Consider the following 14,575-nt stretch of genomic DNA (forward strand, 5'->3'; position numbering starts at 1 on the left):
CTTCTTTTCTGTGCATAAAAAGGAGAAATAGCAAAGGGAATTACTTCACTTTAATGTGTTTGAATACTAAGCAAAGAAAAAAAAATAAAACTTTATTTTAAAAAATCAACTTTTTATTAACCATAACTTTCCCCAAGTCAGCCATATCAAAAATGTGCATATAAAAATCTATAGTTTATTAGTAGTACTAATTGAAAATGTAAATACAGTAAAACATCTTTCAGCCATCAAAGTTGCTATAGATAGGATTTTCCTAAGAATTTAGCCTGTATCAATTTTGATATGGCATCTGACTTACATTCCTAATGCCACTGCATAAAGCAGAAATGTTCTTACATTTCTATTCTTGTGCTTTTTTTTCCAACATATGAGACAGTCTTTAATAGATGTCTGAAATAAAGCCAAATAGTACAGTACTTCATTCAGATTCTTCAGTAGTCCTTCATATTTATACCACCGTAATGCCATCAGTCTTGTAAGCATACTTGAACTACAAAAAGAGAGAGAGAGATATAAGAATTTGGAATTTTTTCCCACCAAATTAAATTTTTTAAAAAAGAAGATAAATACTTTTTTTCCTGTTACCCGTGTCTTTATTCTAGTCAAAAGTTATTTGACTTGTCAGAAAAATCACAGCTCTCTAGTAAGTCATTAGAAGGCCTTGGCTATTCCAAATATCCCTGTTGTCATTTTTTCTGATAAATTTCTATTTAAGTATCGAGTACCAGAGAAGTGCACAAATCATAAGGATGCATATAGCCCAAAGGTTTGAGAATATGTGGAATTTAAATTCTGCATCCTCAGTAGGAAACTTTTTAAACCGTATAGACTTTTTTCTAGTTTTAATATTATCTTTGATAAACTACATGTATCTTTTGATATATTTCAAACCATCATAATCCTTTTTCTTGAAGTAGATAATGAATGCCTATTCAAACAACCATATTTTCTATAACTGGCATCACAGGAAGATTAGTTTTAAGTTTGAAAATGTTTTTAACATGTTGAGAGTTTTGTGTGATGACAGATTGTGTGCAGTTGTAAAGGTGGCAGGTTTCAAGTATTTTTATCATGAAGTCAGCATTTGTTCTTTTAGTTTGCTCATGTTGTAGTTAGAAGCTTGTTGGAAAAATTAGAAGCATAATAGCCGTACTGTCAAGAAGGGAAGTATTTTTGGCACACATCTAGTAACCAGATTTTTCTTTCCACATTTGATTACTATAAAACCTAAATCTCTTATTCAGTAGTGCTGACAGCTAAATGGCTGAGTGCCTTGGGAAAAAGACTAATTTCGCATTTGACTGTGTATTAGACATAATACCTGTAGATTTTGCCCTTTGATTGATATCCAGCCTCCCACCTTGTTAGAGGTGGGAAGTTAGAAATGTTATTTATTTAAAGCAAAAGAAAACTCATCAATACAGCTTTTCCAATCCATTCCTAATGAAAAAAGCCATCTTTGTATCAGTCCTAAATTAAGTCTAGTAAGCATGGGGTACAATTTTGCCAAACTTTTTTTTAAGGCTTTATTTATTCATTTGACAGAGGGAGACACAGCGAGAGAGGGAACACAAGCAAGGGGAGTAGAAAAGGGAGAAGCGGGCTTCCTGCCCCATGTGGGGCTCCATCTCAGGACTCTGGGATCATGACCTGAGCCAAAGGCAGATGGTTAATGACTGAGCCACCCAGGCGCCCCATTTGTCAAAGTCTTAATGGTATTTAGGACTCTAGGACATCTCCAAGTCGGTCTCCCTTAGACAACGTAGGGCTGCTCTAATGAAGACAATATTGCTGCATAATTTCAGGTTCCTTTTCAGGCTGTTTCAAACAGAACTGATTTGTGACTGAATGATGATAATTTGTTTTAATTCTCCATCTTAACTTTGTAGTATAACTGCAAAGCTCTGAATTCAGAGATAAAACTTGGACATGAAAATTTTAATAGTTAAAAAATACAAGTTCTTTTGGTAAGTTCTATCATACCAATACTAAAGTGCTTATTTCCAGTTTTTCAGTGTACTATTTATCTTAATATATTTAACTTTTAAGCAAACTTAATGATTTTAGTCTAAGATTAATAAAGTATTTATGTTGATTTCTACTCAACTATCACTGTGAAAGTGATTTCTTACTGGATGATTGGAAAGAAGCAAAACTTAAACACTATCATGTGTTTACATTTCCTTTGCCAGAGCAGCCATTCTCTCCATTTTACAGGCAACATTAAATAAGTTATAAAAATTTTCACATCTATGTGCCAATAACTTATTTAATCCTCATAACCCCATGAGGTCGGTACCATTATTACCCCAATTTAGGTAAGGACTCTCAGGAGTTTAAAAATGCCCAAGACAACAGAAAGCTAAGAAATGAAATCTTGACTCAAACCAACCTGGGTTTTGTAAAGCCCCTGGTTGATGGTACGTTGGTTCAGTTCATTACTTAAAATACTGTGAGAAGTTTTAGTATCAAGCCAAGATTTGAAAAGAGAGTAACATGCAAAGATTAGATGAAGCAAGTGAGGATACAAGACATTAAAATATCTGCTGATTAACAATAAAGCCTTGGCAAAGTTCTTACAAACCATTCAGATGTTTCTGAAAAGGGACTAATAACATTTTATTTGTTTGAAACTATAAATCAAATTGCAATAGGAAATACAGTGTACTTGACAGGTCTGAGATGACAAAGCGAACTGTACCAATGACAGATCCAGGGGAAAGATCACTCATAGAGAAGTAATGGTATTACTAAGGCCCAAGTTTATCACAGGCTTTAACTTCTTTAAGTTACCAAGTATTTGGTGAGTTAACGTGGAATTCAGTGTTCTCATAATACCCTCGGGAGTCTGTATTCCAGTTGTGAAAGGCAGTAATACTGAGATCTGAAGGGAAACAATATCCCTACATTACTGATGGAACATCGGCTTATTATACTGGGACATTGTCATGCAAGCACTAATTCAAGAAAAGGCTTCAGTGATTCCTGTAAAAAATGTACACACTTTATTCACCGCAGAAAGTATGGTCTATCTCCCAATTTATAGCATTAGGCACCTTCCAGATTCCTTTGTTCTTTCACATAATTTAAAGGATAACATAAGGAATGACATGAAAATGCCCTCTAATCCTTGTCAGAAGCAAATTCACCATTAGTACTTGTAGCAAATACACCACTGCAATTAGTGTGGTTTGATGTTTTTCCTTAAAGCACATGATCAGCATAGATAGAAGTGCTAAACTTCATTGTTTTTACCCTCAAAGGAGTGACTTGTTACAGAAACGAGTCCCATAAGTTACTAATTGGAGCCTTGCTTAAATTTCACAGGTCTTGAAAATGCCAAGGATTATGATGTAGACATCCATAATTTGGCTTTTAAGTGCCACCATTTTTGAAGGGCAGTTAAAAATGTAAATGTGCGTATCTTTTGACCAAGAAACTACTTCCAGGAATCTGTCTTCAGAAATACTCAAACAAGGGGGCCATTACTTACAAAAGTAAGTATTTATTGCAAAATTGTGAGTGGCCAAAACAACTAAACTCCAAGCAGCCAACAAGTAAACAGTTAAGTAAAATCTGAACATCTATTCAAGAAAATACTATGGAAAATACCATGTAGCTATTAAAAAAATTGTAATGACAGAGAATAAAATGTTGAAAACTAGAAATAACTGCAAATTGGAGAAGAAAAATAGTTCTATGAGGGTGCCAAAAACTATCTAGAAAAAAATACCAAATTGACAGTAGCTAGTGATCTCAGAGGCAGGGCAAAGGGTCAGATACAGAGAACTTTATTTTTCTAGGTTGTATATATCAGACTTTTATACTGAGGGTGCCCGGCTGGCTCAGTGGGTTAGAGCCTCTGCCTTTGGCTCAGATAATGACCCCGGGGTCCTGGGATGGGTCCCGCATTGGGCTCTCTGCTCAGCAGGGAGCCAGATTCCAGTAATCAGAGAGGCAGGCAGAGAGAGAGAAGTTCCCCTTCTCTCTCTCTGCCTGCCTCTTTGCTTACTTGTGATCTCTGTCAGTCAAATAAAATAAAATCTTTTAAAAAAGGCTTTTATACTGAGCATTATTACTTTGAAACTAGAGAGGCAGAGAAACAAAACATTTTTTATGAGTACTTAATTTAAGACAAGTTTGGTGGATTTATTTTTAGCAAATACAAATATAACATTGATAACCAAATTGCATGTATGTTTCATGGGCAGTCTATTACATTTCTGAATTAAAGGATTGCAGTGTGGTTAAAATTTTTGTTTGTCGATCATACTGTGTGTATTTTGGAAATATTTCAAAATAATAAATGTTTGTAATAGAGTGGTAGTTTTATATACTTTTCCTCCACTGTTCCCAGTTATATGTAACTAATACTAATTTCATAAGAAAAATTTAAAATACTGCTTTGTCAGAGAAAACCTCTATAATTAAGAAACAGTACTAAGTACCTGGAAATTAACAACAGAAAGGAGTGAGTCAGTCAAACGGAGAAGAATTTATAAAAATTTACAAAAAGAAAACCAACGAGAAGAATATGCTGTATTTCTAAATTGACTCAACAGTATGGAAACTTAACTTTTCAAGTTAATATGTAAAGTCAATATAAATCATAATTAAAAGTCTGATAAAATTGTAATCAAACATGAAACCCTGATTTTAAGTTTACATGGAAGAATAATTCTCAAAAATAGTCAAGAATTATTTTTTTAAAGAACAATGGACAGGGAGTATTCAGTTTTTCCTTTTACATGATTTCTCAATATATACTCAAAAGTATAACATAAGACTGAACAATGAACAGTGAAACGATTAGAAGAGCACAACCAGGAACAAAAGTTTAATATATGGTGAATGTGACTTCAAATTGAAAATAATTCACTAATACAAAATTAATAGTGAATTATTTGGCTACGCATTTAAAAAAATTTTTAAGTCGGGCGCCTGGCTGGCTCAGTGGGTTAAGCTGCTGCCTTCGGCTCGGGTCATGATCTCAGGGTCCTGGGATCGAGTCCCACATCGGGCTCTCTGCTCGGCAGGGAGCCTGCTTCCTCCTCTCTCTCTGCCTGCCTCTCTGCCTACTTGTGATCTCTCTCTGTCAAATAAATAAATAAATCTTTAAAAAAAAAATTTTTAAGTCAAAATTTTCAATTTATTTATTTATTTTTTAAGATGTTATTTAATTGAGAGAGAGGACAGAGAACATGAGCAGAACAGAGGGCAAGGGACAAGCAGATTCATGGTGGAGCAGGGAGCCAGACACAGGGTTAGATCCCAGGATCCTGGGAGGCGGAGGCTTAACTGACTGAGCCACCCAGGCACCTCAAAGTCTTTTTTAAAAATAATCTCTACACCCATGGGGCTCAAACTCACAACCCAGGATCAAGAGTCACATGTTTCTCTGACTGAGCCAGCCAGACACCCCTGTATGCATTTTTTAAAAACTAAATTCCTACCCTAAGCTATAAAAATATATTCCAGATAGGTTAAAGATAAAATGTTAATTATGAAACTGTAAAAGTAGTAATATAAAATATAAAGGGAGATATTTACTAATTTTAGCTTATGAAACTTTCCCCAATTTTAACAGGAACGTTGGTGGTTTGGAATTTTAAAAGTAAGCTGCATATAAAAGGCATCATAAAACTAAAAGTAACTCCAAAGAGAAAATTTCCACAGCATGTTTATTTTTCTTTATATTTTTAAAGATTTTATTTATTTATTTGACAGAGAGAGATCACAAGTAGGCAGAGGCAGGCAGGTGGGGGGCAGGAAGCAGGCTCCCTGCTGAGCAGAGAGCCCAATGAGGGGCTCGATCCCAGTATCTTGGGATTATGACCCGAGCTGAAGGCAGAGGCTTAACCTACTGAGCCACCCAGGTGCCCTCTACAGCACGTTTAAAAGAAAATGAATTACTATTCTGAGAATATGAAAAGTTCCTACATATGATTAATTAATTATTTTTAAAGATTTTATTTATTTGAGAGGGAGAGAATGAGAGAGAGAAAGTATGAGAAGGGGAAGGTCAGAAGGAGAAGCAGACTCCCTGTGAGCAGGGAGCCCAATGTGGGACTCGATCCCGTGGCTCCAGGATCATGACCTGAGCCGAAGTCACCCAACAAACTGAGCCACTCAGGTGCCCCTACATATAATTATTTAGCAGAGCTAAATAACTATAAAGAGATGAAAATGGCTAAAAACAGAAAATGTGCTAATGGCACACTAATGACAAGGGAAACAAGTTGAATCCATTCAAACAAGTTGAATCCAAAAAATACCATTTTTCGGCTAACACGTTGACAAACACAGGAAAGACTGTGGTTTGCATTCTTTGTAGAAGACAATTTGATACTGTCAATGTTTTTTAATGCATATATTCTCTTAACCCCATAATTCAAACTCTACATACCTAGAAGATAACCTATGGAAACACTTTTGCAAATGTATAAAAATGTACAATTGATGCAGCAAGAGCATTTGCCATATTAAAAGATGATAGTTCATTCATACTACATAAGAATAGGAGACCAGTAAGAGAACAGTTTGTGTCTACTCGTGGGTAGATGTTCACCATATTGTCTGACAGGTACTACCAGTCCATTCTAAGATAAACGTACGTATGTCTTACTATTCTCATCTTACACATGAGGAAACTGTCTTGAGAGTATTCAAGTATGTTGCCTCAGGTGACCTAAATTACCAGGGTTTCAAATCCTGGTAGTATAACTCCAGGACACATGTTGGGAAAATAGACTAAGTTGTTAAGAATACTATGTGAGCATTATTTGTCATTTAGAAAGCAACTGAATAGACATTTTGGTGTTATTCTGTTAGACTGATTTGAATGAAAAAGAAAAAACTACCTTATTAAAATTATTGGCCACAAGAGGGCATCAGATATTTTTTTCCAACTTAGAAGTGGAAGGCTGTATTTGTAGTTCATTTCCCTTTTCCATGAGAAAAGGGAAGGCTACTGCCTACAGTTTAGTTTTTTAATGATTATAAGTTTTTTGATTATAAGTTTTTTGATTATTTTAATGATTATAAGTGTTTTCTTTTAAACTTTTTAAGTTTTTTCAAGTTAAACCACTGCTTTTCCTACGGATCCTCATGTAGAATTGTCATTGCTAATGGGGACTTCTAAGAATGCCATACTTATTCAAACATTTTTTTTTTTTTTTTTTTTAAGATTTTATTTATTTATTTGACAGAGAGAGATCACAAGAAGGTAGAGAGGCAGGCAGAGAGAGAGAGAGGAGGAAACAGGCTCCCTGCTGAGCAGAGAGCCCAGATGTGGGACTCGATCCCAGGACCCTGAGATCATGACCTGAGCTGAAGGCAGTGGCTTAACCCACTGAGCCACCCAGGCAACCTCAAACATTTCTTTATTAGAATTATTTTTCTGTCAACAAAAGTAATATACTTTTAAGAAAAAAAAATACCTAAAAGCACAGAGAATGAGCATTAATCACCTATAATCCTCCCACAGAGTTAACCAATATTAATATTTTAATAGATGGGGATGTTTATAAAAAGGAGCTTTTACTTTGTATACTCCAATATGCTGTATTACGAAACACATTCATTTTATGGTCACACAATTTGAAAATGTGAAACATTTTCTTATGTACTTTTTTTTTCTAAAACATGGTTTTTAGTGGTTTCATGGTATTCACATGTATGTGACTCAACCGATCTTTACCATTAGATATTAAACTACAGATCTCTTTTGGAAATGTCTTCAGTCATATATCTAAATATATACCAGCTTTGTTGGAGTGGGCTTTGGTATAGCAGAGTATTCCTTTCAAGTTTAGGAATAAATGGACAAGTTGAAGGGCACCTGGCTGGCGCAGTTGTTGGATCCTCTGACTCTTATCTCCAGGTGCTGAGTTCAACCCCCACCTTTGGCCTAGAGCTTAATTTGATCATGTACCAGAACTGCTAACTTTTTGAATTCATATAGGAAGTGGATAGATGATAATATTTTAGAGTTAGTAAGTAATAAGCCTGTGATTGTTTCCCTAAGTTCAGTAGAAAAAAATGTTTCTGCATCTTATAAATCATCCATCAAGCATTTCTACTAAAGAAGTGAAATTAAATTTACTGATTAAAAATGAAAGTATTTAAAATTTTTGAAATTTGTCTAAAATGACTGGAACATGAAAAATGTGACATTTAGTTTTGTCACCTAAGTGAAATCTATTTCATGTTTCCCAGTGATAAGACAGACTGTGTTTAAAATCTGACATTGAGAGTAAGAGTTAAAAATTTTGAAGATACCATTTGTGATGCTTGATACTGTGAAATCTGAGGGAATACACAAAAAGTTAAAATACAGGATCTGACAGGGATTTGGCATTCAGGTTTACAATAAAATCTCGCTCCCTTGACACAATAGGGAGTGCCAATCAAAAAGTTTTAAGTGGAAAACCATTAAAAATAGTGTATCCCTTATATATTTTAAAATGCTTAAAATATATAAATATACTTTGTCACCAAATTTATAATTTTTCTTAGAATATGGGTTTGTTGGGCACCTGGATGGCTCAGTGGGTTAAGCATCTGACCTCCACTCAGGTCACGATCCCAGAGTCCTGCAATGGAGCCCCCCATCCCTCCACCCTTCCACGCCCCCACCGCACCCCTGGTTGGGCTCCCTGCTCAGTGGGGAGCCTGCTTCTCCCTCTCCCTCTACACCTCTCCTTCCAGCCCCACCCCCAACTCAAGCTATCTCTCAAATACAATCTTAAAAAAATATACACATGGGTCTATTGCTAGGAGTTATGGTTTCTTTCTCCTATAACCTACATCTATAATATACTGACCCTAATTGAAAGTCTAGTTTCTCTGTAGTTGAAAGAAAACATAGTTTGAAGCTATGTGCCAACAGAATCATTTCCTTAAATAAGTTGTCTCCACCATATCTAGTACAGCTGATATGTACAATTTACTTCAGTTATGTCATCAGCAATGTAACATTAGCATAAACGGGCTTCGTAGAACAATGAGCCCTCCAGTCGTAACCCCAGCAGGAGCTTCACTCCATCTGGAAGAAGAGTGCATCTGTCAACGCTCAGTGTGCCCTGGGCACTGGTGACCATGTTTAGCAAGGGCCAGAAAGCCCTCGTTAGGCCAGAGTCTGCTCTTTTCCACTGGCCTTCTGCCTGCTTGATAGTGCTGGGAGCAATGAGCGAGGAGAGAGAGCCACACACTCTTCCATTTTCTTTCTTTTCATATGGTTCTCACAGGGCCCAGACTGCCAAGCACCGGAGGTTCTTAGAAAAATACTAGACCAGGAGTCAGGAGACCTGGATTTTGTTCCTAACTATGTGACTTGGGGAATTGAAACCTTTCTGAATCTCGGTTTTTTCATAAAATAATGCTGGACTAGATAATATAGCCTATGGATATTTTGGGTTGTTCTGTTTTTACAAAACAAATTGCCATGTCAATTTTCTTAACTAAATCACAAATCTTTTGCCCATATTGCAAAAAGTTTAAATCAAACCTATATAAACATGCCACCAGCCCTGTTGGCTACTATCCAGTGTATATCTCTACCCTGTCCTGGGCATGGCACGTAGTATCTTTAAATTGGTAGATTATTTTCCATGTACTTATTTTACTTTGTGTTCTGTGTTTCTGTGAACACACAAAAGGTCCCCTTCTTGTTAGATCAAAGGACTAGTGGAGGCTGAATGTCAGAGGACTGTAATTTTTCCAACAGGTTCTGGGTCAGTCATTGGGATCTTCTATAACCACACTCTCCTCTTAGACTTGCCAGGTCGGGGCGCCTGGGTGGCTCAGTCAGTAAAGGGTCTGACTCTTGATTTCTGTTCAGGTCATGACCTCAGGGTTGTGAGGCTGAGCCTCGCATCAGGCTTCCTGCTTCCTCTACTCTCCTCCACCTCGTGCTCTCTCTAAAATGAATTCATAAATCTTTAAAAAGAAAATTGCAAGGTCATTCTACTGTTCCCTAGAAATGTTCCTCACTGGTGACAGTTCTGGGACTACGTGACAGGGAAAATGTCCTACTTAGCAACATTAAAAGAGCACAGTGCCAGTAAGCCAACATTCAGCTTGGAATAGTGTGTGAGAGCTGACCTAACCCAGGGCCTAGACAACTCTTCTTTCCAAGTGCCAGATAACTCATTTTCTTCATGAATGTAGTTTTGTGCGGACACCATGAAACTGCTGTGAGCCCAAACACCAGCAACTTGAAGAAACACAGATAAACTGAGAAAAAACCACACTGTGATGGAGTCTGTGTGGCAATGACTTGATGCAAACATACCCAGAGCTGCTGTAATTATCCTCATCAACAGAGATCACCGAGAATCTATGTGTTGATCATTTGGATGTAAAGATGTTCCACCTCTGAAAGGCCTGACATCTGCTTAAGGAGAGGAGATAAACGTGGAAAGCCAAGTGATCCTTTGCTTCGGGAGAAGTCAGGTTGAACCAGGAGAATGGTTGAGGATGGCTGAGGAAGGGTTAGGATTACATGATCAGAAAAGGGTAAGACCATACACAGAGTGAAAGACAGAGGGTAACCTGACCCCCGCCTCCCAAAAATCGTATCACCAAGGGCTCATTTTATTAATATTTAAGAACTCTGCCAAATTAGCAAAATAATACAAAAGAAAAATGAGTAAAGCGTATGAACACAGTTCTCCAAAGTACAGAGGGCTTTTAAACATAGGAAAAGATAATCAAGTGGATACATAGAAATTTTAAACCATGAGATAATTTTCTTCTCAGAAATCGAGACGATCACAAAATTAGATTAAGAGTATGAGTGAGGATTTGGGCCAAGATAAGCACTCTCATTTGTGGCAAGCATAAGCTGCTGTAACAAGAAGGTATTTTAGTAATAGCTAACAGAATATTTTTTACTCAGCATCTCCTCCTCTAGACATTTACCTTAAGGATAGAATCATATCCTGCAAAACAATGTATATACAAATATACTGCTTATAATTTTACTCCTTATATCAAAAGGATGGTATCGATTTAAATGGTCCTCAGCTGGAGACTGGTTAAGTTACAGTGTATCACTATGATGCAACATATAGTTTTGAAGACTAGGGTTTTAGGTAGGTAGATACACAAAAGATAAAAAGAGGCAGAATAATCTGAGAGGATCTGTTAAATTAAAAATTTCATATAGGGGCACCTGGGCAGCTGGCTGGGTGGCTGCCTTCGGCTCACATCAAGATTTCAGGGTCCTGGGATCAAGTGCCCCCCGTGGGGCTCCCTGCTCAGTGGGGAGTCTGCTTCTTCCTCTGCTCCCTGTTCCTGCAAGATCTCTCTCTCTCACTATCTCTGACTCTGTCAAATAAATAAAATCTTAAAAAATTAAAAAATTAAAAAAATTAAAATTTCATATAAAACTTTATTTAAAAATCAAAATATGTGTATGCAAGTATAAGTAAGCACAGAAGTATGGCAGTGTAAGGCCAGTTGTGAAAGTCTAAAATCAGGCTGGAGTTTGAACTTTTAAGTTAGAGGTTGTCCAAGAAAGCTTTTGAGCAAGAGAGTGAGCCAAATGCTTTAAGAAAATTCCCCTAGAAATGAAGAGTTTTAATCAACTCTTGTCTAGATCATGGGTGAGTGTAGAGCCACGACCACGAATCTGCTTCCACAATAACGTAGATTCTCCATGCCCCACCCCCACACCCGGTCCCCTGCCAAAGTGGTCCAGATCACCTCCTCGCGTCTTCCTGAGGTTAAAAACTATTTCCCCAGAAAAACAGTTTCATATTGTCAGCAAGATTCATAAGAAAAGCCAAATCCATAACCATGTCATCAACTACTTTTTCCCTTGACCAAAAAAAAAAAAAAAGATATGAGGTTAACAGCACATATGGTCACTCCATATTTGATACAGATACGTATCTGTATACAGATTTGAAATAGTACACTTCTGGGGGAGGTGAGAGGGGAGACGGACAAGCATTCAAGAACTGCTGGCACGGTTATTTAGGTGCTGATATTTTTATTATACCACTAAAAATTAAGCAAAGAAACTCTCTGGGCATGTGTTCCATGCCCACTTTGACTATTTCATTTGTTCTTCTTTGTAATTTCCAATCATTATTACTGATGTGGGTTGAACTGTGTGCCCCCAAAACTAGGTTGCAGTCCTAGTCCCCAGCACCCTAGAATATATATAACTTTATTTGGAAATAGATCCTTGTAGTTACACTACAGTGAGTTAGAATCAGGTCAAGTCAACAGGGTGGGCAGAGAGGAAAGGATGGAAAGAGACACAAAGAGAAGACAGCCAACGTGTCCTTACAAGCTAAGGACAGTGACCTGGACAGATCTTCCCCTGAAAGCAAAAGTGGTCAATCTTGCCAACACCCAAATCCTGGACATCTAGCCTCTGGGACACAAGGCAATAAATTTGTTTAATCCAGTCTGTGCCACTGTGTTATGGGCAGCCCTAGCAAACTGATACAATCATACACAGAAATTAATGATAAATGACTAGTCATTTCAGAGGACTATTTTAAAAGACCTGAAGAGTTGAAATTCTTTTTTTGAAGTGGGGGTGAGGGTCTTAAAATCTTCTAAGAAATGATAACTTAGTTATCTAAGCACATCTCCCTGAATTCTGATACTAAGAAATATTAATATACCACAAGTAGGCAATGATAATAAGCATGTAATTTTTTTGGCCTCTCTAAAGGCATACTCCAATATTTCTGGAAGTTTGTGAAACCCAAGAGAAAAACCATACCACCATTAATGATTTAGCATGGAAACCAGTCATCTGCAAAGGGTTTCCTGACAATTCAGAGGTTCCCATTAGTAATTATCAAAATAACCTTGGTGAGAAAACGGTCACTAACTTCATTCCAGACTACTTAGCATCTCTCAGCAGGGTTTTACAAGTTTCCTTCTAAAATGCTTCTCTACTTCTCCAGGTTTGCTCCTATTCGATCAGGGCACCCCCTTCTGTGTTTGTGCAAGTTAACTGTATTTTAAAGATTTTATTTATTTCCTAGAGTGGGAAGAGCAGGGGAGGGGGAGAGAGAGAATCTGAAGCAGACTCTGCACTGAGCATAGAGCCTGACACAGGGCTCGATCCCACGACAGCTGTGAGATCATGACCTGAGCCGAAACCAAGAGTCTGACGGGTATCCCAACAGAGCCACTCAGGCACCCCCGTGCAAGTTAACTTTTTGAGCCGCGTGTACATTCCTCTCCCCACACATACTCACTCCACCTTTCTCTCCAGACATGGTCTTTTTGGAAGCGAGCAGGGAAGTTCTTATGGAACGTAGGAGACATACGAAATCAATGCAGACTTGCCCCATGGGCTCAGTTTTGTTTTAAAAAATTCACTCAACATTTATTGAGCAATATGCAAGTGAGAGTTAGGCACTGAGGATAGAGGGGAGTAAATCCACTTCAAACTTGTAAAAGGGCGTATTAAGCAGGTTAAACAACTGGAATGCAAAGGATTTGGGCCCTAAAAGACTTTACTGGGGAAGCTGAGGGCCCAGATGCACCCCTAATTTATAAGTGAGGGGCAGGGGTGGAAATCAGGAAAAACGACTGAACTTGCACTTGCAGGGCAGGTAAGCAAGGTGGGGCTGTTCTCTGGCTTAACAAATTACACACTCACAAAGGTATGGAACTGTGGCCCCTTAGCTATGGAGCATGGCTACGGCACAAAGGCACACCTGAAGGCATGCAGAAAATAAAACACAGAGACATGGAATGCACCTGGAAAGATCTTTCATGTCAGGTCAAGAGGATTGGTTTTTACTTGTAATTTCCTGCATCTTCTCCCCACTTTTTCATTCTCCATTAGTTAGAATTTTCACAGCTCACTAGTAAAACGAGAAGCAAACTGATGCATCAAGGAACTTTTCCTGAAATTTACTTCGTGGTTCTTCGATCACTCTAGAGTTTTGTTTTTTGTTTTTTCCTGCAACAACTCTTTCTATAAATAGTTATCAAATTTAGAAAAATCACTTAAGTAACAAAACAACACATCACACTTGATTTCGATTTCAGAAACACCAGCATGAAAAACTGATCTGAGTTCCCAGGACTGGCTTCATGATCTTTTCACTGCTGCCTTTATTACATTTAGAAATTACATTTGATTACGCCTTAGGCTTAAAGCTAGACCATTTTTAACTAAAAACAAATTATTTTATATTCAATCTTATCTCTATTTCATCAGTTTTGCCATCTGGTACTTATTTAACCAGAAATATGATCTGGCCTTTAGAGCTACAGGGTTAAAATATGGTCTAAATGAGAGGCATTGAATTTTACTCGGTAGTTCACTCTTAGAACCAGCACCCCCCAGGATGTAGTATTTTTATCCCCATTTCAAACACCAGGAAAGCGAAGCTAAGGAAAGCACTTAGTCATAAGCAGAATTTAGACAAGTCTGATGGCAAGGCCAATCCTCTTCATCTCTGGGGAGAAAATTTCACCTCAGTATAAACCAGGGGTTCTCAACTGGAGTAATTTTGCCCTCCACCCCGATGGGCACGTGGCAATGTTTGGAGACATTTTTGATTGTCGCATCTCGGGGAGGAAGAAAGAG

At 37.6% G+C, this 14,575-nt stretch overlaps 1 protein-coding gene across 4 annotated transcripts in view; it reads right to left on the minus strand.

Moving 5' to 3' along the window:
• Nucleotides 1–360: 360 nt before the first annotated feature.
• Nucleotides 361–14,575, minus strand: part of CXADR (CXADR Ig-like cell adhesion molecule) — a 56,403-nt gene continuing 42,188 nt past the window's right edge. For 2 of the 4 annotated variants that reach the window (XM_013044735.2, XM_004770507.3), the window contains exons 8-9: nt 10,295–10,483; nt 361–490 (exon numbers count right to left, since the gene is read on the minus strand). In XM_013044735.2, the coding sequence (XP_012900189.1) occupies nt 10,340–10,483 (144 nt within the window). In that variant the 3' untranslated portion in view covers nt 361–490; nt 10,295–10,339. The remainder of the gene's footprint in view (nt 491–10,294; nt 10,484–14,575) is intronic. The other 2 variants (XM_013044736.2, XM_004770508.3) reach the window with 1 other exon arrangement.

The sequence above is a fragment of the Mustela putorius genome, unplaced genomic scaffold, assembly GCF_011764305.1.
Source record: "Mustela putorius furo isolate JIRA1106 unplaced genomic scaffold, ASM1176430v1.1 tig00003834_pilon_pilon_pilon, whole genome shotgun sequence".
Lineage (NCBI taxonomy): Eukaryota > Metazoa > Chordata > Mammalia > Carnivora > Mustelidae > Mustela > Mustela putorius.